General features: G+C 42.3%; 1 protein-coding gene across 2 annotated transcripts in view; it reads left to right on the top strand.

The window, feature by feature from the left end:
- Positions 1–24766, top strand: part of LOC139370957 (E3 ubiquitin-protein ligase NRDP1-like) — a 34235-nt gene extending 9469 nt beyond the window's left edge. The window contains exons 3-7 of one of the 2 annotated variants that reach the window (XM_071110885.1): positions 4324–4439; positions 8677–8948; positions 9249–9384; positions 18729–18832; positions 21054–24766. In XM_071110885.1, the coding sequence (XP_070966986.1) occupies positions 4350–4439; positions 8677–8948; positions 9249–9384; positions 18729–18832; positions 21054–21408 (957 nt within the window). In that variant the 5' untranslated portion in view covers positions 4324–4349 and the 3' untranslated portion in view covers positions 21409–24766. The remainder of the gene's footprint in view (positions 1–4323; positions 4440–8676; positions 8949–9248; positions 9385–18728; positions 18833–21053) is intronic. The other variant, XM_071110886.1, reaches the window with a different exon arrangement.
- Positions 24767–26118: the final 1352 nt, after the last annotated feature.

Below are 26118 nucleotides of genomic sequence, written 5' to 3'. Positions count from 1 at the left end.
TTTTTGTACCTACTGGAGAGCTCTCCTTTGTCGACACCCATTCAGCATTGTTCACACCCGCTTAAGCCAGCCCCACCCATCTCTTAAGGATTCACATGTGAGGTCATGTGCTAAAACGTGAGTAGTGTAGTAAAGATTAAGACAAAGCAGTATCCTACGATAAGGAACATTTCCAGGTAAACAATAAATTAGATCATGCTTACCCAGACACACTTGTCTAAATTGATGGGTCATGTGAAAGAAATGCTATAATCCCCAGCCACATATTGCCAAGTGGATGGGTCTCTAAAGAGGGTATAAACGGTACAGCCAAATGGTTACTTGCATAGTAGCAATATCAAAATAGATGTGATGTCCATAGCCTTTTCGTCACAAAACTCCCTGATCTTCTCAAAAACATAAGTTTGTCGAGCTGTATCCAGTCCAGGTGGTGCTTGTACAGGCAGACCATCTATGGGAGGAAGGATGTCAGCATTGCGCAACAGCTGAAACCTGGTCCCGACTGAGTCCGAACGCTCCTTTGCGAAAACACCAGGCTCCAGAGCATCGAAGCTGTAAAACAAGAAATAACAAAAAAAAATGAAGACATTACAAACTTTCACAACATCAAGTTCCCAAGTTTAGATAAGAAGAATAATCTCTGTCATCTGAAAATGATATTCACCCGAAGCGCTGATACTGCTTGATCTGTGGCAGTGGCCTGAAGTATGTAGTCAGGTGTTGTTGCCAGCCATAGCTTTCCACCAGCATCGTACCATCCTCCAGTCCAACCAGCTGTGGGATGTTGACCCCTGTCACAGTGCTGTCCTTCACAACACCAGCAATCTCAGACAGTGTTCACTCTGGTCTTTCTGAAGAGCTGCTTGATGAGGCCAAAGCACCAGATCTGTGATCAGGAAGTGAAGGTCCAGACTGTGGTGGAGCTTGTGCATGGTCCGCCAGGCACAATACCAGAGCACAAACTTGTTCTTGTTTTGGCCACTGCAGTTATCACAATTCAGGTCAACACGTGTTTTTCTCCAACTAGTTGGTGAAGAAATGGTGCATGTAGTTGACTGCGCTGCTGCCTTTGCTGGATGACATGCCTTCATAAATCAAGTAGTTGACTTGTTGTGGTATTCCTTCACAGCAGACACCAAACAAGACAGATTTGCGAGGAGTTAAAAAGTAAACGGGACCTGGCATAGGGTCAGAAGGATAGTGCACCTGCAAACAACAAAATAACATTTTAAGATAAGTTAATGAAAATAAAATGTAACGTAAAACGTAACTTATTTTTTATGCATCATTATCAGGTAAGTTTCACATACCTACAAATGTGCAGAGCAGCAGCACTGCATACAGAAAGAACATCATCTTGGAAACTGGACGTACGACTACACGTACCTCTGGAAAATACAGAAATAATGTGATCTCAATAGAAGTAGTGCCAATCATTTTGGAGGTCAATTAAATAATCCAAACTTGTTGTTTATGCTTTACATACCAAGTGTTGTCATCGATTCCTTGTAGAGACGACACACTGCTGCTTTTGTCACATGGGATGGCAGCAGATTTCCACCAAAGTGTTTGTGTCCTGGGTGGCGTCCTGGTAACACGATTGCATTATCCTCTGCGTAGTTGTTGAAGTTCACCACTTGCAAGTCCTCATGATTCAGGTGTAACCTGTGCTTGCTTGGGCCAGCTCTCTTTTTGATGGGAGGCATTAGACCGTTCTCCTTGTATGACTGGTGGAGGAGAGTTAGGTGTGTTCTACTGATGCTGAAAGACAAATTCCAGATTTTGGCATTATTATACAATAGATAGCCGTAATTACCGTCAGACACACCTAGCTAACTTGATGGGTCACGTAATCATCTGGCGAAGTGGAGTCTTGTTTAGACAAACCTATTTATCACAGCTAGCTAAAGTTAACCAAATAGGTTCAATGTTAGCTAGCTAACATTAGGCTATAACTAAAAATACGAAATGTCATTCTGAGAACATTACTACACAGATCATAAACATAATGTGAGCCAGCCATCTAACATCAGCTAGCTAACAGTCAGCTTCAACTTGGTATTTTGTTTATACAGTGGTTCTTCCTGTAAAAGTTGCGTCATACTGCAGCACACCTTGCGGGCTGCCTCAGAATTCTGTGGCACGTTATTTGTCAGCCATTGTTGCCATTAGTGCTAGTTTGACCACCAGAGGGCGTCTTTGAGAAGCTTTTGACAGTCTTCAATATTGACTGTACTAGGGAATTTTAAACCTTTTTTTATGTAAGAACATAGTATATGGGATTGCTTTTAAGAAATGTAGCTTAATTCTTTTGATTAATATTGTTTCTATTCCAAGAAAAATGAAAAACAAAACCCTTAGGGTTTCCGTTAGAAAAATATTGAGCTGTACAACTTGACAGGTCGGGAGTAGGCTACAGTACTAAGAGCGTAACATTTCCACACCCTAATGGTAAGATTCAGTGAAAATAAAAAATCTAATTGATTTATCAAGACCAGTCCCCATGCTTGTCTCAGAGCAGTGCTGTCTTTTCCCCCTTCCACTTGTCTCTTCCATTAATTTTGAAAGAGAGCACTGATTATGCTTACTGGAAAATACTAACTCCCCCTTGCGCTGGTCTGGAGCAGTGACGCAGGGTACCATACTAAACCACAAATTACCTCTTAAGTCCCACAGAATAATCTCAACTTTTAGTTGAGCAACCACTGTACATGGAGCTAGCTATCTATTAAATAAGACGTCCTGTGTCGTTTCCGTTCCTTGACGTCGTTTCCGTGTCAAGTCACTCTAGTTCATACTGACTGTGTACAATGCCATAATAATCATCTTTAGCCCTCACCCAAACTCTGACCATTTCACTCGCTCTAGCAGAGGTGGTTAGGCTGTTTTCATGTTATCCTGAGCGTTGGTGACGAACTGTGCTCCTGGCAACAATTTTAATTACGCTTTTTTGCCAACGTTTACTGACACCAGCCATATTAAGCCTGTGTTGAGCGTTTGTAAATTCATCAGTTATTCTGCGCTCTTGCACACTCAGACGAGAGTGCTCTGAAACCGTTGTTGCAGTGCATTTCTATTGAAATGGATACTTGCATAGTCAGGTCTTTTTTGTAAGTTTTAATACGTAATTCATAAATAAACAAAAATTCAAAAGCTGCGTTAGATAGGATTACCTACTGACCAGCTCAAATAGACAAAAGCGTTCTATATGGTAGACCAATCCCAACTCATCTCTCGGCATGTCCAGCCCACTCATTATCTCAGCCAATCATAGTGGGAAGGTTGCTGTCTTTTCCTGTGGCTTAACCAACTAGGCTCGTAATTTTTAACAATATTATTTGTATTTACACATGGTTTCAAGTTTGTTATTAAGGCACATGAAAGTTCAAGAAGGCATTTCTGCCCCCCAAAAAAACATTTTGATCAACAACAAAAACGTTTACGTTCAAACGGCTCTCCTGTGAAGTAGTGACCCGCGACATACGCCTAGTTTCCTGAAACGGGTCACAAATGTTCATATTACAACTAGTCTTGGTCAAAAATAAAACCCACTTGCACTGTCGTGGGTAAGTGTCTTTTTTACAACCCGTCTTGACACAATGAAATCACCTCAGAGAGGGTGTGCAGTAGATTCTGTTAATTTATGACAAGCCCTTTGCTTGTATTTCTGAAAGACGTCTCATCTAAGTGGGCTGATTTTTATATTGAAGTCATCACTCTGGTGTAAACTGTTAAAAAGGTCATCAATGCCATTACAGTACATGCCTGCTTTTGTAACGTGGCGTAGAATGCTCATTCTAGTACTTTCCCCACTGTGCTGAATAGGCAGTGTATTCGCTTATTCTGAACTTACTTCAGTGCGTAGAGCACACAGTGTTCAAAAAGGTCACCAGCAGCAAACACTCATGTTACCATGTTTTATAGCTGAGGATTGGCGCACTTCCCTTTTTGAGGAAGGAAAGGAAAAGGCACACAAAGGCAATAGAATTCTTTTCTGTGTATCAGGTGTCCAATATTGAGCCTTTTTTTTTTAGCAACGAACAAAAGATAATACACCAAATCTAAGCTAACTAATTAATTCAAGACTGGTTGAAGAGCTTTTTACTGTAAGTAACACAGCCATAAATTGTAGTGCCATCTCCTCTAAGTGCTTTCCAATGTGCTGCCACATATAGGTTGTTTTATTTTAAACATGGTTGAGTAATTAAACTTTTTTTCTGTGAGTATGTTCCATGTCGACTATGATCCTGTTCATGCATGATATGTTGTCATGTTTGATTGTATGTACTCTGTAGACTAACCATTTCCCTACCTGTGCTGCAGGTTGTAGTTGGTTCCGGTGATGTGCCATGGGCTACGACGTCACCCGGTTCCAGGGGGAAGTGGATGAGGACCTGCTGTGCCCCATCTGCAGTGGAGTCCTAGAGGAGCCCGTTCAGGTCAGTGACGTACACATCTCCGCACCATTTTAGCCGTTGGATTGCATTTCAGTGCTCTGAGAAATCACGGAAAATTAAGGAATTGTCTTGTAAATTCAGTTCCATTTCAGTGAAATAGGATCCAGTACTTGTCAGCTCGTTGATCACACACCTGCTGTGCCATTTCAGTCTAAGTTTTTGCTAATTTCTCAATTTTCAGTCCTATAGGCTGTGCGCAGGCCATTTTATTTTTTAGTGCTACAAAGGTGATTATAAACCAGGTCGTTTGAGTCCTGGATGCTGATTGGCTGAAAGCTGTGGTATACAGTGCATTCGGGAAGTATTCAGACCACTTGTTTTTTATATAACATTCTATTGGTTGCTAGGAATTTTGTATAATAATTTACTTTGAAAAACAATGTTTTGAATCCAGTGTAATTTTGTGTATCAGTTCATAAACCATGTGCCATGGAATCGGTACATCAACTAAACAACAATATAAACTAAACATGCAACAATTTGAAAGATTTTACTGAATTACAGTTAATTTAAGGAAATCCGTCAATTGAAATAAATAAATTCTGCCCTAATCTATGGATTTCACATGACTGAGTAAGGGAAAATGTGTTCTGATTGGCAGGGGCATTAGTATAGACACAAATACTCAGTTTCCTCAGCTGTCCTGATCCTGCAGGTGAAAAATACGTATGTGGAGGTCCTGGGCTGGCGTGGTTACACGTGGTCTGCGGTTGTGAGGACTGTTGGAGGTACTGCTAAATTCTTTAAAACGACAGAGGTGGTTTATGGTAGAGAAATTAACATTCAATTCTCTGGCAACAGCTCTGGTGGACCCAGTTGCACACTCCCTCAACTTGAGACATCTGTTGCATTGTGTTGTGTGACAACTGCACATTTTAGTGGCCTTTTATTGTCCCCAGCACAAGGTGCACCTGTGTAATGATAATGCTGTTTAATCAGCTTCTTGATATGCCACACCTGTCAGGTGGCTGGATCATCTTGGCAAATGAGAAATGCTCACTAACAGGGATGTAAACAAATTTGAGAGAAATAAGCTTTTTATGCATATGGAACATTTCTGGGATCTATATTTAATCTCATGAAACATGGGACCAACACTTTACATGTTGTGTTTTTATATTTTTGTAATGTATATTTTGCAATCGATATAGAACAGCTATCAATTTTTTGGTCCTTAAATGAAGCTGGTATACTTTTTAAAAATGTATCACCATTTTTTTAAACCAATTTTGGTCTTTAATGCTGGGCTGAATGACAAGTTCCTTACTTTCTCCCTCTTCCACTTGCCTCTTCCATTTTTGCCGTAATGCTGTAATTAGTCCAACAGCCCTTAGCCTTAGTATATTGGTCATATACCACACCCCCTCTGGCTTTATAGCTTAACTATATTTTCTGCAGTGCTCTTGCTGCTATGCTGTTTTTGCATTTCTGTATACAGTATATCACTGGACTTGTAATTTGATTCTCTATGATGAAGCTCCAGTGATGACTATTCATTGCTAGTGAAAGGTGAAAGCGATTAGACATATGAGAATAGCCCCATCTTGGCCAGGAAAGAGATGGGCAGAGAGAAAGGACAGGGAGGAGAGCTTAAAGGTCTGCTTTCAGTGGGATGCTGTGTCAGCAAGGGGAGAGAGGAGTGGACAAGAGGAAGAGTGGAGAGGACAGGACAGCGAGAGAGCGACCGAGGACAGGAGGGAGGGAAGAAGGCAATTTGGAGAGATGAGCTCTGCATGGAGATCTGTTCGTTCTTTTTAAAGATGAATCAATGTGCCCAATGTTTGTAGTGATGCATAAAGATGGGGCAGAGGTGAAAGGACTAGGGATAGAAGAAGTGAGTGGAGATGCCTTGTCCTGTTAATGTAAATAAAGCATAAGGATACTAGTATAACAAACACAGCTCCCAAACTGAAACCAACCATGAGGTGAGTGGCTTTAAATAGACACTATTGATTCTACCTACCTGCAGAGGATAGCATTGTTTTGCTACATGTTTGCCCTTGGAGTAAATAGTTGCTGGTTTGTGCTTTTTATAGTACATAACACTTTGTCCAGCCTAGGCATTTCTTAGTGTGTGTGTGTGTGTGTGTGTGTTGGTCAATTTCCTGTGGTAGTAAGTATTCTTTGTTTTGGAGTGTTTTTGTGAGTGGGATGGCACCGGTCTGTGGGCACGTGTGTTCATGCGTTGGTAGGTTAATTCGGCAAGAAGGTAGTGTGGTAGTACAACGTCACTTCCAGTCAATGTTGCCTATGCATTCTGAGCTGTCGTAGGACTTTGCACAGCGTGCTGGCAGCAGTAAAGGAATGTGGACATAACTGCCGTAGGGCTTTCAGTGGAGACGCATACAGTATACTGAGAGAGAGAGGGAATGATTGGAATTGTTTGCTTGCATCTGCACTCGGCTGTGTCTGCTGCTTACTCTGGCATCCCCTGCATGGGCCTGGACAGATAGTATGTACACTAATACAGTGCCTTCACATTTTGGTGTTACAGCCTGAATTTTAACAAATTAAGTTATTTTTGTCAATGACATACACACAATACCCCATAATGTCAGTGGAATTATGTTTTTAGAAATGTTTACAAATAATAATAAAGAATGGAAAGCGGATGTCTTGAGTGAATAATTATTCAACCCCTTTTTATGGCAAACCTAAATAAGTTCAGGAGTACACAATTTTAATATGATTTTTGAATGACTACCTCATCGCTGTACCCCACACGTACAATTATCTGTAAGTCCGCCAGTCGAGCAATGCATGTTAAACACCGATTCAACCACAAAGACCAGGGAAGATTTCCAATGCCTAGCAAAGAATGGCATCTATTGGTAGATGGACTGGTGAATTTATAAATGACACTTTGGATAGTGTATCAATACACCCAGTCACTACGAAGATACAGGTGTGTGTAGACCACTGACACAATCTCTATTTAATCCATTTAAATTCCGGCTGTAATACAACAAAATGTGGAACAAGTCGAGGGGTGTGAATACTTTCTGAAGGCGCTGTACATCAGAGACCTGAGTGAAAGCTGTGTAATTCCCATGCCCTGTTAGAGCATTGACATCTTCCAGACTGAAAGAATGGGAGGGAGAGAGGGAGTGGAATAAACAGAGGTTAGGTGTGCATGTATTTAGAGATTTGGGCCATTGAGGTTTCTTTATGATGATGCGTTAACATGACATCGCAACATTCTTAATGGCAGCCATGTTAGTGAAACAACATTTTTGGTGTATCTGAATAAATCACCATGGGAGCATACCAGAGTTGCAACATTTCTTTTTTTTTCTTTAGCCATGTTAGCGCCCCATTTGACATTACATGGGGAATATTTATTCCTAGCTAACTGTCTAGAATTGGAACATTATTCAAAGTTATAGAAGTTCTCAACGCTCTAAATAAAAGAGTCTGGGTGTGTATCTGAGGGTGTGTTAGTCCCAGTCAGTGTGCTGTGCTGCACTCACTGACCTTGCTGGAGTCCGTGCTGCTGTGTGGACTGTCCCAGGGCTGGGCTGGGTGGTTATAATTTATACTCCCTCTGGGGCCCCAGTATGAATCAGCAGCACTGCAGCATAGAACTCTACTGTAGTGGGAGGAATCAGGACTAGGACTGTCTGAAATGGTACCAGGGCCCTGGTCAAAAGTACTGGACTATATAGGAAATTAGGGTGCCATTTCAGACTCACCCAGGGACTGCATGGGAAACGGGGTAAGAAGGTCTCTGGGGAATCCATTGCTACCCAGTAGCGGCTGTAGCTTCGAGCTTTCTTCCTGACTCACCCAGGGACTGTAGTGGGAATGGCTATTGTAGCGAACAGAAGCTAGCCAGCCCGTCGCTAGCTTAGCATCACGCAGTGATCTCATCACTGCCATCTACTGATTTCATCAGTACCGTCACCCCTGCATTGAGATCTTCACACACAGCAGAACTGCTATCCCCAAATGTATCCATACTTGCTGAACTCCTCCTTCACTGCTAATGCCTTTAGCTTTTTTATCATGCCCTCTTTTCCTCTTGTCATTTTAAGAATTTAATCTTTGAATTAAAATGTCTCTTTCTGCCAACATGTTTTTAACAGCAAAATGGTCATATTATAGATTTTATATTGACAGAAAATATATTTTTAATAGAAACATGCATTTTTGTCGGAGCAGGTCAATTAGCATTTGCTCTCCATTTCTTCCTCCGTGTCCCTCCTTCTCCCTCCCTTAGGCCCCTCACTGTGAGCACGCCTTCTGCAATGCCTGCATCACCCAGTGGTTCTCGCAGCAGCAGATATGCCCCGTGGACCGCAGCGTGGTGACGCTGGCCCACCTGCGCCCCGTGCCCCGCATCATGCGCAACATGCTCTCCAAGCTGCAAATCAACTGTGACAACGCCGGCTTTGGCTGCGTTGCCGTGCTGCGCCTGGACCAGCTGCAGTCTCACCTCAGGGACTGCCAGCACAACCCCAAGAGGCCCGTCCAGTGCGAGCAGGGCTGCGGGTGAGTGGGGTTGGCTCCAACAAAGGCGTTCACCAAAACTCTATTTTGGGACATGTTTTGTTACTCATTGAAATTATATAGGTAAAGCTGTAAAACTGAATGTCATCTGTATGAGCACAACCAAAGAGGGGGGTGAGAATCAGGTTGGGAAACTCTGCTGTAGGTGAGTAGTGCTACTGGCTCTGGATTAGTAGGTGTAGGCTATTGGCTAAAGGTTGTAGTTAGTTTACTGGGGCTGTGGGTGAGTTGGTTGCACTAAAAGGCTGTTGCTGAGTTATGTTCTCCCTCTTTCTCCCTCAGTCTGGAGATGCCTAAAGATGAGGCGTCTAGCCATAACTGCATCAAACACCTGCGCAGCGTGGTGCAGCAACAGCAGGGCAAGATCGCAGACCTGGAGAAGGCCTCTGCTGAACACAAGCACCAGCTAGCGGAGCAGGTTTGTGTGTGTCTGCATTTGTACGTGTGTGTGCATGTTCGTGCGTGCGTATGTGCAGTATCAGTCAAAACTTTGGATACGCCTACTCATTCCAGGGTTTTTCTTTATTTTCACTATTTTCTACATTGTATAATAATAGTGAAGACATCAAAACTATGAAATAACACATGGAATCGTGTAGTAACTAAAAAAGTGTTAAACAAATCTAAATATATTTTATAAGTAGCCACCCTTTGCCTAGATGACAGCTTTGCACACTCTTGGCATTCTCTCAACCAGCTTCATGAGTTTGTCACCTGGAATGCATTTCAATTAACAGGTGTGCCTTGTTAGTTTGTGGACTTTATTTTCTTCTTAATGCTTTTAAGCCAATCAGTTGTGTTGTGACAAGGTAGGGGTGGTATAAAGAAGATAGCCCTATTTGGTAAAAGACCAAATCCATATTATGGCAAGAACAGCTCAAATAAGCAAAGAGAGATGACAGTCCATTACTTTAAGACATGAAGGTCAGTCAATCTGGAAAATGTCAAGAACTTTGAAAGTTTCTTTAAGTGCACACGAAAAAAACCTTTAAGCGCTACAATGAAACTGGCTCTCATGAGGACTGCTACAGGAAAGGAAGACCCAGAGTTACCTTTGCTTCAGAGGATAAGTTCATTAGAGTGACCAGCCTCAGAAATTGCAGCCCAAATAAATGCTTTACAGAGTTCAAGAAACAGACACCTCTCAACATCAACTGTTGAAAGGAGAGTGTGTCAATCAGGCTTTCATGGTCGAATTACTGCAAAGAAACCACTACTAAAGCACACCAATAAGAAAAAGAGACTTGCTTGGGCTAAGAAACACAAGCAATGGACATTAGACTGATGGTAATCTGTCCTTTGGTCTGATGAGTCAAAATTTGAGATTTTTGGTTTCAACCCCCATGTCTTTGTGAGACACATATTAGATGACGGATGATCTCTGCTTGTGTAGTTCCCACTGTGAAGCATGGAGGTTGGGGTGCTTCACTGGTGACACTGTTAGTAATTTATTTAGAATTCAAGGCACACTTAACCAGTTTGGCTACCACAGCATTCTGCAGCCATACGCCATCCCATCTGGTTTGTGCTTAGTGGGACTATAATTTGTTTTTCAACAGGACAATGACCCAACACACCTCTAGGCAGGGGCGCCGCCAGGGGTTTTGTGCCCCATGAAAATATATCATTTTGGGCCCCACCACCACAGGCCACACCAACCCTGCGCAATTGCTGTAACCACACACCTCCAGAACCCAATTGACCCGTTCAAAGCTTTAAATAGCTACCTTTGCATGCTTGGAACTCTGTTGTAGTCCAATATTTACTGTATGATATTTACTGACAGTGAGCTGTGAAAATATAACACTGTGCAGACATGTATGCAACATTCTGCATACAGTGGAATTCACTATTTGATGCAAGACTGATAACCTCTATAAGAAATGTGCTAAAGGCCATCTTTTACAGTCTAAATGTGATTTTAATGGTAAAATTCTTGAATGGAAAATTCTCTTAACATTAATGAGTAACTTAAAATAAATATAACTTAAATATAAATTAACCTCTTCAATTTAAATAAATGATCATCTATAGAATGATATAACAAATAAAATAATAAAACTAAGTATACCTACCACTTTTGAATTAAGTATACCTACCAACTGGAAAATAAGTGGCCGTAAAAGTGGAAATGGAAATATTAAGGCCTGATGATGGCGCTAGAGGAAAGGTCAAGTGGTCACCAAATCAATATCAATTCTTCAGATTGGGGTCTTGATTGTGCACAACTAATTGTATGGCAATCCAGCCATTACTTTGAGATATATCCTGTCTCAGTCTGTTCTCAGTCTTGTTCTCAGCCTGTCGGCATCATGTGATCCAATATCCATAGCCATGCCATTTAACAGTTATCACTGGCCCTTGCTCAGCCTTACTCACCAAGAGTCCAGCGCTGAGCCTTCTTGCTAGCAAAGTCACTGATCAAGTCTTTGAAGTCCAGGTTTCTAGCTAACTGGCTTTCAATGGATAGCATGGCAAGACTGCAATGCCTGTCCTGGGACATAGTGGACCTCATAGTTTTTTAAAATCCATTATAGCTTACTGAAAGCTCTCTCGCCACCAGCAACAGTCACAAGCAGTGTGCAAAATATATGTAATGCAATGCACACTTCTCCAAAAATGCTTTGAATCAAATCAAATCAAATGTATTTATATAGCCCTTCGTACATCAGCTGATATCTCAAAGTGCTGTACAGAAACCCAGCCTAAAACCCCAAACAGCAAGCAATGCAGGTGTAGAAGCATGGTGGCTAGGAAAAACTCCCTAGAAAGGCCAAAACCTAGGAAGAAACCTAGAGAGGAACCAGGCTATGTGGGGTGGCCAGTCCTCTTCTGGCTGTGCCGGGTGGAGATTATAACAGAACATGGTCAAGATGTTCAAATGTTCATAAATGACCAGCATGGTCGAATAATAATAATAAGGCAGAACAGTTGAAACTGGAGCAGCAGCACAGTCAGGTGGACTGGGGACAGCAAGGAGTCATCATGTCAGGTATTCCTGGGGCATGGTCCTAGGGCTCAGGTCCTCCGAGAGAGAGAAAGAAAGAGAGAATTAGCGAGAGCATATGTGGGATGGCCAGTCCTCTTCTGGCTGTGCCGGGTGGAGATTATAACAGAACATGGCCAAGATGTCCAAATGTTCATAAATGACCAGCATGGTCGAATAATAATAATAATAATAAGGCAGAACAGTTGAAAGAAACTGGAGCAGCAGCACGGCCAGGTGGACTGGTGACAGCAAGGAGTCATCATGTCAGGTAGTCCTGGGGCATGGTCCTAGGGCTCAGGTCCTCCGAGAGAGAGAAAGAGAGAATTAGAGAACGCACACTTAAATTCACACAGGACACCGAATAGGACAGGAGAAGTACTCCAGATATAACAAACTGACCCTAGCCCCCCGACACATAAACTACTGCAGCATAAATACTGGAGGCTGAGACAGGAGGGGTCAGGAGACACTGTGGCCCCATCCGAGGACACCCCCGGACAGGGCCAAACAGGAAGGATATAACCCCACCCACTTTGCCAAAGCACAGCCCCCACACCACTAGAGGGATATCTTCAACCACCAACTTACCATCCTGAGACAAGGCTGAGTATAGCCCACAAAGACCTCCGCCACGGCACAACCCAAGGGGGGGGGGGGGGGGGGGGGGGGGGGGGGGGCGCCGCCAACCCAGACAGGATGACCACATCAGTGAATCAACACACTCAGGTGACGCACCCCCTCCAGGGACAGCATGAGAGAGCCCCAGTAAGCCAGTGATTCAGCCCCTGTAATAGGGTTAGAGGCAGAGAATCCCAGTGGAAAGAGGGGAACCGGCCAGACAGAGACAGCAAGGGCGGTTCGTTGCTCCAGAGCCTTTCCGTTCACCCTCCCACTCCTGGGCCAGACTACACTCAATCATATGACCCACTGAAGAGATGAGTCTTCAGTAGAGACTTAAAGGTTGAGACCGAGTTTGCGTCTCTGACATGGGTAGGCAGACAGTTCCATAAAAATGGAGCTCTATAGGAGAAAGCCCTGCCTCCAGCTGTTTGCTTAGAAATTCTAGGGACAATTAGGAGGCCTGCGTCTTGTGATCGTAGCGTACGTGTAGGTATGTACGGCAGGACCAAATCAGAGAGATAGGTAGGAGCAAGCCCATGTAATGCTTTGCAGGTTAGCAGTAAAACCTTGAAATCAGCCCTTGCTTTGACAGGAAGCCAGTGTAGAGAGGCTAGCACTGGAGTAATATGATCAAATTTTTTGGTTCTAGTCAGGATTCTAGCAGCCGTATTTAGCACTAACTGAAGTTTATTTAGTGCTTTATCCGGGTAGCCGGAAAGTAGAGCATTGCAGTAGTCTAACCTAGAAGTGACAAAAGCATGGATTAATTTTTCTGCATCATTTTTGGACAGAAAGTTTCTGATTTTTGCAATGTTATGTAGATGGAAAAAAGCTGTCCTTGAAATGGTCTTGATATGTTCTTCAAAAGAGAGATCAGGGTCCAGAGTAACGCCGAGGTCCTTCACAGTTTTATTTGAGACGACTGTACAACCATTAAGATTAATTGTCAGATTCAACAGAAGATCTCTTTGTTTCTTGGGACCTAGAACAAGCATCTCTGTTTTGTCCGAGTTTAAAAGTAGAAAGTTTGCAGCCATCCACTTCCTTATGTCTGAAACACATTCTTCTAGCAAGGGCAATTTTGGGGCTTCACCATGTTTAATTGAAATGTACAGCTGTGTGTCATCCGCATAGCAGTGAAAGTTAACATTATGTTTTCGAATAACATCCCCAAGAGGTAAAATATATAGTGAAAACAATAGTGGTCCTAAAACGGAACCTTGAGGAACACCGAAATTTACAGTTGATTTGTCAGAGGACAAACCATTCACAGAGACAAACTGATATCTTTCCGACAGATAAGATCTAAACCAGGCCAGAAATTGTCCATGTAGACCAATTTGGGTTTCCAATCTCTCCAAAAGAATGTGGTGATCGATGGTATCAAAAGCAGCACTAAGGTCTAGGAGCACGAGGACAGATGCAGAGCCTCGGTCCGATGCCATTAAAATGTAATTTACCACCTTCACAAGTGCCGTCTCAGTGCTATGATGGGGTCTAAAACCAGACTGAAGCATTTCGTATACATTGTTTGTCTTCAGGAAGGCAGTGAGTTGTTGTGCAACAGCCTTTTCTAAAATTTGAGAGGAATGGAAGATTCGATATAGGCCAATAGTTTTTTATATTTTCTGGGTCAAGGTTTGGCTTTTTCAAGAGAGGCTTTATTACTGCCACTTTTAGTGAGTTTGGTACACATCCGGTGGATAGAGAGCCGTTTATTATGTTCAACATAGGAGGGCCAAGCACAGGAAGCAGCTCTTTCAGTAGTTTAGTTGGAATAGGGTCCAGTATGCAGCTTGAAGGTTTAGAGGCCATGATTATTTATCATTGTGTCAAGAGATATAGTACTAAAACACTTGAGCGTCTCTCTTGATCCTAGGTCCTGGCAGAGTTGTGCAGACTCAGGACAACTGAGCTTTGAAGGAATACGCAGATTTAAGGAGGAGTCCGAAATTTGCTTTCTAATAATCATAATCTTTTCCTCAAAGAAGTTCATGAATTTATCACTGCTAAAGTGAAAGTCATCCTCTCTTGGGGAATGCTGCTTTTTAGTTAGCTTTGCGACAGTATCAAAAAGGAATTTCGGATTGTTCTTATTTTCCTCAATTAGGTTAGAAAAATAGGATGATCGAGCAGCAGTAAGGGCTCTTCGGTACTGCACAGTACTGTCTTTCCAGTACAAGACTTCCAGTTTGGTGTGGCGCCATTTCCGTTCCAATTTTCTGGAAGCTTGCTTCAGAGCTCTGGTATTTTCTGTGTACCAGGGAGCTAGTTTCTTATGAGAAATGTTTTTTGTTTTTAGGGGTGCAACTGCATCTAGGGTATTGCGCAAGGTTAAATTGAGTTCCTCAGTTAGGTGGTTAACTGATTTTTGTCCTCTGGCGTTCTTGGGTAGACAGAGGGAATCTGGAAGGACATCAAGGAATCTTTGTGCTGTCTGTGAATTTATAGTACGACTTTTGATGATCCTTAGTTGGGGTCTGAGCAGATTATTTGTTGCAATTGCAAACGTAATAAAATGGTGGTCCGATAGTCCAGGATTATGAGGAAAAACATTAAGATCCACAACATTTATTCCATGGGACAAAACTAGGTCCAGCGTATGACTGTGACAGTGAGTGGGTCCAGAGACATGTTGGACAAAACCCACTGAGTCGATGATGGCTCCGAAAGCCTTTTGGAGTGGGTCTGTGGACTTTTCCATGTGAATATTAAAGTCACCAAAGATTAGAATATTATCCGCTATGACTACAAGGTCCGATAGGAATTCAGGGAACTCAGTGAGGAACGCTGTATATGGCCCAGGAGGCCTGTAAACAGTAGCTATAAAAAGTGATTGAGTAGGCTGCATAGATTTCATGACTAGAAGCTCAAAAGACGAAAACGTCATTTTTTTTTTGTAAATTGAAATTTGCTATCGTAAATGTTAGCAACACCTCCGCCTTTGCGGGATGCACGGGGGATATGGTCACTAGTGTAGCCAGGAGGTGAGGCCTCATTTAACACAGTAAATTCATCAGGCTTAAGCCATGTTTCAGTCAGGCCAATCACATCAAGATTATGATCAGTGATTAGTTCATTGACTATAATTGCCTTTGAAGTAAGGGATCTAACATTAAGTAGCCCTATTTTGAGATGTGAGGTATCCTGATCTCTTTCAATAATGACAGGAATGGAGGTGGTCTTTATCCTAGTGAGATTGCTAAGGCGAACACCGCCATGTTTAGTTTTGCCCAACCTAGGTCGAGGCACAGACACGGTCTCAATGGTGATAGCTGAGCTGACTACACTGACTGTGCTAGTGGCAGACTCCACTATGCTGGCAGGCTGGCTAACAGCCTGCTGCCTGGCCTGCACCCTATTTCATTGTGGAGCTAGAGGAGTTAGAGCCCTGTCTATGTTGGTAGATAAAATGAGAGCACCCCTCCAGCTAGGATGGAGTCCGTCACTCCTCAGCAGGTCAGGCTTGGTCCTGTTTGTGGGTGAGTCCCAGAAAGAGGGCCATTATCTACAAATTCTATCTTTTGGGAGGGGCAGAAAACCGTTTTCAACCAGCGATTGAGTTGAGACTCTGCTGTAGAGCTCATCACTCCCCCTAACTGGGAGGGGGCCAGAGACAATTACTCGATGCCGACACCTTTCTAGCTGATTTACACGCAGAAGCTATGTTGCGCTTGGTGATCTCTGACTGTTTCATCCTAACATCGTTGGTGCCGACGTGGATAACAATATCTCTATACTCTCTACACTCGCCAGTTTTAGCTTTAGCCAGCACCATTTTCAGATTAGCCTTAACGTCGGTAGCCCTGCCCCCCGGTAAACAGTGTATGATCGCTGGATGATTCGTTTTAAGTCTAATACTGCGGGTAATGGAGTCGCCAATGACTAGAGTTTTCAATTTGTCAGAGCTAATGGTGGGAAGCTTCGGCGTCTCAGACCCCGTAACGGGAGGAGTAGAGACCAGAGAAGACTCGGCCTCTGACTCCGACCCGCTGCTTAATGGGGAAAACCGGTTGAAAGTTTCTGTCGGCTGAATGAGCGACACCGGTTGAGCGTTCCTACAGCATTTCCTTCCAGAAACCGTGAGAAAGTTGTCCGGCTGCGGGGACTGTGTCAGGGGATTTATACTACTATCTGTACTTACTGGTGGCACAGACGCTGTTTCATCCTTTCCTACACTGAAATTACTCTTGCCTAGCGATTGCGTCTGAAGCTGGGCTTGTAGCACAGCTATCCTCGCCGTAAGGCGAGTACAGCGACTGCAATTAGAAGGCATCATGTTAATGTTACTACTTAGCTTCGGCTGTTGGAGGTCCTGACGAACCGTGTCCAGATAAAGCGTCCGGAGTGAAAAATTTGAGGAGGAAAAAATATAAACGGTAATAAAAAAGTAAAAACCGTAAATTTGTCAGGTAGCAAAACAGGTTGGCAACAAAACGCACAGCAAATCGAAAACAAGTCTCTCTTTGCAGCTGCATCTTACAAATTGCATTCAGGAGACCAAGAGGGGACAAGATACTTCATGATCAGTGGTTGGGATACAGAAGGGACTTTTATCCTCACTACTCTGCCCAACTTTCAGAACAGAAGAAACTTATTCTACAAGTTTTGCAGTGGTGTGGAACCTAGTGTCCAAGTCACTTATGTTGTCTATAGCAGTAAACACTGTTGCTGCACTGTCCTGAGCTGCCTCCTCTTGAGAGGTCTCATCATGGAATCTCTTCCTTTTCCTCTGGCGGCTGTGTTCCTTGCTAAATTGAGGTACAACGTCCATTTGCGTAGCAATCAGTGTTGCCTCAGACAGGAGAGACTCCCATCCATCTCTAAGAGCCTCCATCTCTAAGAGCCTGCATCTCTTCTTTTAAGGCTCTGATACTCGCTGCCTCTGTCAAGGAGATTTTTCCTGACTGGAGAATCACATTCCTGTCCTCAACGCATTGCAGTACCTGCTATTATGCCAACTGACATGTCATTCAACACAATGCTGCTCACCTCCTTCAGTTGGGAGTAGGGCTGGTTCAGGGGATGGGTACGGGGAGACAGGGCTGCTGAGCCTGAAGCTGCATCTGTTGGGCCTGGCACCAGGCAGGGGCAGTGACAACTGATTTTAGTATGAATAGCTTGCTAAAAGTTGGCCTGCATTGATTAAATGTCGGCTAAAAGAGGAGCGAAATGTAACCACTCATAATTTTAGTGAAGTGATTAAGTAACTATGGACTAAGCTTCAACCACTCACGGATACACCCACCTTCCTCCTTTTCTTTCTTTTTGTTTTTGGAAGACAGATTTTCTTTAAGACATGATGCTCCACTGGCTCTCTCTCCTCACTCGCAATTCACAGCTAGCAAGTACCGTTCGCGCCTGGTTTCGGGGCAGGACTGAATTATTTCATGTAAATTGAGGGGGGGGTGGGGCAATACAGAGGCTCTCTGGATGTTTTACTTTTTGCCAAAAACAAGAAAAGAAAAAGAAACCGTTAGATTTGTAAATAAAATATTATATTAATGATAGGTATGTTTTCTTCAATATTAAATTAACCTAATGTTCTACATTTTTTAGGGCTCCTGTTAGTCACAGGCCCTTAGAATCGTCCTAACTTTCCCCCCTATACGGCGCCCCTGCCTCCAGGCTGTGTAAGGGCAATTTGACCAAGGAGGGTGGTCGTGTGTGGTTGTGTGCTGCATCAGATGACCAGGCCTCCACAATCGCCTCAACCCAATTGGGATAGGTTGGACTGCAGAGTGAAGAAAAACAGCCAACAAGTGCCCTGCATATGTGGGAACTCCTTTGAGACTGTTGAAAAAGCATTCCAGGTGAAGCTGGTTGAGAGAAAGCCAAGAGTGTGCAAAAGGTGGCTACTTTTGAAGAATCTCAAATCTTAAATATATTTTGTTTAACACTTGTTTGTTACTACATGATTCCATGTTATTTCATAGTTTGATGTCTTCACTATTATTCTACAATGTAGAAAATAGTAACGCATAAAGAAAAACCCTTGACTGAGTATTGTGTGTCCAAACTTTTGACTGGTACTGTAAGTGTGCTTATGCTTTCACTGGTGTGTGTCAGTGCCTGTACATCTGAGTCTATCTGGTTGATATTGCGTCAGCATTGTCTGCTAGCCCATTGTGGTGTCTCCTCTCTGCCTCCAGAAACGGGACATCCAGTTACTGAAGGCGTACATGAGGGCCATCCGCAGTGCCAACCCCAACCTGCAGAACCTGGAGGACACCATTGAGTACAATGAGATCCTGGAGTGAGTGGATTATTAAGCACTGTGGTGCACAGAACACTTCACAATCAGACAGTATAACTTACTATGCTGTAGGGGGCTGCATTCCCGCGGGACCCGACAGATCATTGCGGCGCGGTCAACATTTTTCATGCTGCGGTCAGTCAGACAGACAACTTTGGCATTCAAATATTTTTGAGTCCTGCAGATTAAGGCTATTTGGAAACGGTCATCTTTCTGTTTTGTATGCGTTAGCCAATCTATTGTATTAAAATCACCTCTGTCACACTATTCACCCTCATAATTCTCTGCTTCAAGTTCAGTATCCTATGGGCTACCTCTCCTAGTTGAGCATTCAAGATCAAGTGCACTTATAAGGCTATATACAGTGCCTTCATACTGTTTCACACACCTTTACTTTTTCCCCATTTTGTTGTTACAGCCTTTTAAAAAAAAAAAAAATAATTATGGTTTAAATGGAGATTTTGTGTCACTGGTCTACACACAATACCCCATAAAGTTGAATTATGTTCCTAGAACATTTTACAAATTAATTAAAAATGAAAAGCTGATATGTCTTGTCAATCAATAAGTATTCAACCCATTTGTTATGGCAAGCCTAAATAAGTTCAGGAGTAAAAATGTGCTTAATTCACAAGTTGCATGGACTTACTCTGTCTGCAATAACAGTGTTTAACATTAATATTTTTGGAATGACTCTGTCCCCAACACATACCTATCACACATATCAGTTGAGCAGTGAATTTCAACCACAGAAACCAGGGAAGTTTTTCAATGTCTCAAAAGAAGGGCACCTATTGGTAGATTTAAAAAATAAAAAAGCAGACATTGAATATCCCTTTGAGCATGGTGAAGTTATTAATTACACTTTGGAAGGTGTATCAATACACCCAGTCACTACTAAGATACAGGCGTCCTTCCTAACTCAGTTGCCGGAGAGGAAGGCAACCGCTCAGGGATTTCACCATGAGGCCAATGGTGACTTTAAAATAGTTACAGAGTTGAATGACTATGATAGGAGAACTGAGGATGGATCAACAACATTGTAGTTACTCTACAATACTAACCTAATTGACATAGTGAAAATAAGGAACTCTGTACAGAATAAAAAATATTCCAAAACATGCATCCTGCTTACAAAATGTGGAGTAAATCAAAGGTCATGAATACTTTCTCAAGGCACTGTATGTGTGGTCTCAATTAAATGCATGGGCCGAGATGCACGGCACAGTTACAGGGATTTTGTTTGCCATTGAAATCCTTGGGCTGGCTGGGTTTTTTAATTTTTTTAATGTTTTTTACATTTTTTTATATAAATTACAAAAGAAATCAGTACTGATTTTGTTTGAGCAAAGGAGCACAGCATTAGCCATGGCAAAATGCATTGAATTGTAGGAAATTTGCTTTAAAACGGCAACATTTTCTATCAGCTCCATGAAGAAATGTGTAGAATTGTAGGAAATTGGCTTAAAAATGCATCAATGTCTATCTACACCGCCAAGATGGGGGGTCCTCTAAAATGTTATCTGAACTGCCAACTCCCACCTAAGCCCCTTTTTTGATCCAGAAAAACCCAGAGTTATCTTTCCAAGGAAGTTAACATAAATATGATTTAGGCTACAGTGTCTGGAAATAAATATTGATAATGAAACAAAGTGGAGGCTGCTCAACCAACATGAGTCAAGGTGCAACCAAAGAAGTGCTATCATCATTTAAAAGGAAAAGGCACCTTTTCCGTTTTATCAGCTTAAATATTGATACCCCCTTTTTTTTTGTGTATCTCTGCCACAAATAGTCCCGCTCTGAGAAGGTGGGTCATAGGCTATGCAAAATGTAAGCGAAAGTGCATGTGTCCACTCATCATTCTTACTGCTTCAAATTCAGAAGCCTACTTCTCCTCTCCTAGTTATTTCTTGGATTATTTTTTGCAAATTTGAATATTGCCTATCGAGTGCAACATTGCTGGGACCATTGCTGCTCAGCAAGGTGTGTCACATATGCCTAAAATAACATTTGGGTGACTGCGGTCGGCTTCACTACCAGTTCTTGTTGATGGGAGTTGGACAAAAAGCCAGCGGGAGCTGCATGAGGGGGATGAAGAAATCAGTTCTGCGCAGACCTCTGCTACGCTGCAACACTTTCCACTTTTGAGGCATATTCATGAATTATGTTGATTATAATAGCCCAACTCTCCTCTCATCCTCTCCTCTACCTCTCCTCCTAGGTGGGTGAACTCCCTCCAGCCGGCTCGCGTCACCCGCTGGGGCGGCATGATCTCAACGCCAGACGCTGTCCTCCAGGCGGTCATCAAACGCTCACTCATCGACAGCGGCTGCCCGCCTTCCATCGTCAACGACCTTATCGAGAATGCCCACGAGAGGAACTGGCCCGCCGGCCTGGCCACGCTGGAAACGCGGCAGATGAACCGGCGCTACTATGAGAATTACGTGGCCAAGCGTATCCCGGGGAAACAGGCGGTGGTGGTGATGGCCTGTGAGAACCAGCATATGGGGGAGGACATGATCCTGGAGCCAGGCCTGGTCATGATCTTTGCCCATGGGGTGGAGGAGATACTATGACCCGGCTGGTGATGGTGCAGAGCAGAGAGGGGGAGACTGACTGACCCTGAATTGAACAAAGGAGAGGAGGGAGCAGCGGATGCTATGACACTTATGTCTGAGTACTGAATGGCATCCTATTCCCCATAGGCCCTGGTCAAAAGTAGTGCAACTATATAGGGAATAGGGTGCCATTTTGAATGTAGCCTATGACACAGCAAGAGCAGGGGAAAATCCTATGACAGGGCAGGTTTTAAGAAGATGATATGACACCAATAGAAGGCTTTAGAGGGTTAACTATGACAATCGGGGGTATGGTAGTATCGAGTGGGGGTGTTGGAGGGACAGGTAAATTGTTGGGGGGGGGAAAGAGTCTCCAACTAAGAGGGAAGAGGAAATAGAAGGGTAAACATCCTGAAGGAGACACAATAAATCAGGATTACCCTGCTCTCTCTGCCTTAAACACGTTTTTTTATTTAGAGAAATTAAAATTTAACATGGATTGATCAGTCATAGGAAGAAACAAACAAACAAGATTGTAGCATAATCTGCCTTCTCCCCGCCCCCACTGCTGCTGACATAATATCCCATTGGCTGACTATAATGAGATGACTCATCGGCCCCCTCCATAGCTTCCAGTTATATATGACTCATAGAGAATTATAGAGGCCTCTAGTGGCCAAAAGGCTGTATTAGCATGGGCAGCGCCATTGAGGCCTTCCACCATTTTAATGTTGTCAACTGGGTGTGACTTCCAACATCATTGGCTGGTGAACCTGTTGGAGCCATGTCCAAAATTGACTACTTCAAAATTGAGATTGCCTCAATGGCACTGCCCATGATGCTATAATGGCACAGAAACAAAGAGTCCTTTCTCTCTATGATGTGACTTCATCAGAAACTCATTTATCAATAATAAAGCTAACATATATGCAATCTAAGCATACTTCATTGCAAAGTCCAAAAACATTTTCATTTTTTTTTATTGAGACTATCTGTTGGATTTCAAGTCAACACATTTCTTCAGATTGTTCTGAAGAAAGCTCAGGACCCCTTTGAGACAGATGTTTTCTTTAGCTCTCTGTATCTATTACCATGGCATTCTCTCTTTGGGCCAGAAAATTTGGCTTATTTCCTGCTTAGGAGAAGGAATGCATGCTGGGATTGGTTAAGTGAATCCTATTGGATGTGCTCCACTGTATGTGAGCCCTGGGAGGCACATAGAAAGGGGGAACTGGTGAACATAAACACAGAGCACGTGGATCGCCATTGTTTGCAAGGACCTTTGGACCAACTACATTTCCCATCATTACTGCATCACCTTCCTCTTTGTCAACAACAGACCTTGTTCCTCCTTGGGATGCAGAGCTGATCAAGAATGTCACTCAAACGGTGGGAAAAGGAGTAGTGGATGGACAGAGTCCTGGTGAAGGGTGTGGACTTGGATTTTTTCAAATTAAAAAAATTGACGGACTTGAGTTTCATGCCTTATATTTTTGTAAAGTTATTGTGTATTTGATTTTCTGAGTTATTGAGTGTCCTATGTTGAACTTTTTCTTTTATGATGCTATCTATATAGTTGGTGTGAAGTGGGTCCAATTTGTATGAAAACAAAGCATTTATCCACAGCAATTATGTAAAAATGTACATCAACCAAAAGTCTTCGGTTTTTGTTAAATTATTTTAATTGGGTTTACCTTGTCAAAAAGCATAAACCTAACACCACCGTATGTCATGTAGCTTATTCTAATGTTTTGCGTCCAGTCATATATTAAGTACTTCTCTGTGGCGTTGGTGATTTGTAATGTTGTTCCCGGATGAGGTTAGGTGATTTGTCACCCTGAATACATCACCACAGTGAGCAAAGATGTTACTGCTACTTTTTTCCCTAACAGTTTAGACTATTCTGGCTTAAATCATTCAAGCAGTGATAGTCTACTGGCATGCTTTCATTTCAGCATTTTTATTGATTATTGTATAACTCACTTGTTCGTTTGCGAACAAAACTATTGATTTGTGTTACTTCCAACCACCAACTAATGAACACAAGTTCACACACATTTTACCTCAGCTTATTCTGGAAATGAATTAAGTTCAGTTTCTGGGGGTGACTGAATAAAAATGGACACACACACACACACTCAGAGGAAGTAGTTGAAGCTTAACCAAGGTCTAGACTCCTCCTGAGAGCTGCTACAAAGCTGGAACATAGCCTTAATCCACTTCCTCACTCTGCATGGCTGGCTCTCTTTGCTCTGTCAGTTAGGTGCCTTGATATGATACATGTATGAAACTAAAACTCCGGTCCTGGAGGGCTGTGTCGAGCCAAGTATACATCTCAAGCTGTTTTTTTTTTTTTACATTTCCTTTAATGGTATTGAACTCTTACTTCTTTTGGATACCCAAATCAAAGGCTTGTAAAGTGATTTGAAGTAATGGGGTTAGTGAGATGAGATCACTAAGTAGCTTGTCGAGCATAGGTACACACAAACATCCCTCCAAGACTTGCGTTTCAGATCTTTGCTATTATTCTTTGTAGTGTTATGTGGCTTTGTCACCTGTGCAGATTCAGTTAGAATCACTGGTATGAATAGAGGGCTTTGTTGTCTTTTCCTAGAGGATGGATGAACTACAATACGGTCAACAAAAAGGAGATGGACAAAGTGTTGATAAAACTTCTGAATAATTAATGAAGGATTAATGGCTAGAACCTCCACTTTACTATTCAGAAATGTAGAGAGCAATGAGAGACTGGGAAAATATGTATTTTGATGTTAAATACTGCAATCTAGGGTGTATTTACTAGGAACCAAATGCAAGCAAACGGGTCAAAACGAGGACGGCTTGACCTGACCTTGTCCAATAAGAAGGGCTGGTTTTAGTTTCAATGTTTTCCGTTGCGAAACGTTTTGCTGCATGCCCTTAGGAATACACCCCTGTAGTCAAGAACTGACTGGGGTGTATTCATTATGTCTTGCAATGGAAATGTTTACCGTTTGATGCTAACAGGGAGGGCCCTACCTGAATTTGTCCAATAGAAACTAGTTTTCATTGCAAAACATCTTCCGTTTGCAGTGAACGGGATCGCAACAGACATAACGTTTGCAACAGAATCCGTGTAATGAATACACCTGTCTGCCTTTTTCACTTATTCATATGCACTAGTCTTGTGAATGTTGTGTGTGTTACTGTGATGATGATGATTAATAATACCACAGAACTGGGGAAGAATTACACATTTATTGTCAATTTAAGATTTATTGTAAATAACTCGCTATCACATCAATATACATATACTGAGGCACTTCGAATTCTGTATCTATCCATATACATTTTGATTTTGTGAGATTTGTGGTTTCATTAAAAGCTGATAAGAATTCCTGGTTGTTTGGAATATTGTATTATGTAAATTTATTTTTATTACTCAACCTTTTGTATATATAAATAAGGGAATAAAATGTATTTCCAAATACAAGGGGAAAATCTTTCCCCGTGAAAAACATTCAAGTATAAAGGCCTAAACCATGTTTCAACTTGTTCATGTATTGAAGTCATATTGATGATGAAATATTCCACCTGCATTTTATTTATTTGTTATTAGCATCAAATATAACTAAATAGACAGTCATACTTTACAACACAGTATACAAAAAAAGAAACTTTATACTCAGGGATATAAATCAAATGTTATTGGTTACATGCAGATGTTGTTGCGGGTGTAGCGAAATGATTGTAATACACATTTAAACAAAAATACATAAGACTTCACAGGTATTTCGTTTTTTTTTATTCCATTTTAAAAACGAAGAATCTTGGCTTTTCTTTAGCCCACCTGCATGTATATATAACATATTTACCATACATAAAGATATGAATTATGCATATTTTGTTCTGATCTAAATCCTGATTATTAAATAAAAGTAAAACATCTTTACCATCAAGCTTAACCCTATCACCAATTGATCTAAAAAATAAATGCTCAAGATCTGTCCCAAAAAATCTTTGTACAAATACAATAATAGAATAAATGGCCGTTTTCCATCTGCCCTGTGATTGTAGCCTGGCTGACGCGACCCACGTGACTCACAGCGCAAGGAGAGCTGGGGTGTAATCATTAGTCCGAACAGTTGCAAAACGTTCAACGAGAGTTTCTATTGGACAAATCTAGGTAGCTGCCTCCCCGTTCTGCTAAGGCATTACAATGAATCCTGTCGATGAATGCCCCGCCCTCAAAGGCACATGAGCCTGAGGATGTGACTGAAGGAGGGGTTGTTTTGATTTCTTGTTGTATTTGGTAGTATCTCAATACCCCGTACCGTAGGTGGCGGCAATACACCAATAGATGTAGTCTGCCATAAAACTTTTATCGGCGTAATAAATAAAAACGTGTTTTCGATTTAGGTGTCAGCCAGACTACTGTGATTTTTTTTATTTATTGCCCCCATATTGTAACAAAGTTTACATATTCGCTACATTGTATTCTTCCTCACCTGTCCACTCGATAACAATTCCGTGGCTCTTGTATTTTTAATCTGTAGTAGCCTATTCTGTCAATTATCCATTGTCAAACGCGAGAAGCCACCCCCCCCCCCCCCCCCCCCTGTCCCAATGGATTACGTTACCCCTTAAATTACACTCCATTTCCCAAAATGTAGATAGGAACTGTCCTATAATACTGTCACCAAGGGGGTGCTAGTGTAATTGTCGCAAACTGCAAGCCCTTCCCCGCCC

The sequence above is a fragment of the Oncorhynchus clarkii genome, chromosome 17, assembly GCF_045791955.1.
Source record: "Oncorhynchus clarkii lewisi isolate Uvic-CL-2024 chromosome 17, UVic_Ocla_1.0, whole genome shotgun sequence".
Classification (NCBI taxonomy): Eukaryota; Metazoa; Chordata; class Actinopteri; order Salmoniformes; family Salmonidae; genus Oncorhynchus; species Oncorhynchus clarkii.
The sequence above is the reverse complement of the archived record's forward strand: the minus strand, read 5'-3'. Positions and strand labels throughout refer to the sequence as shown.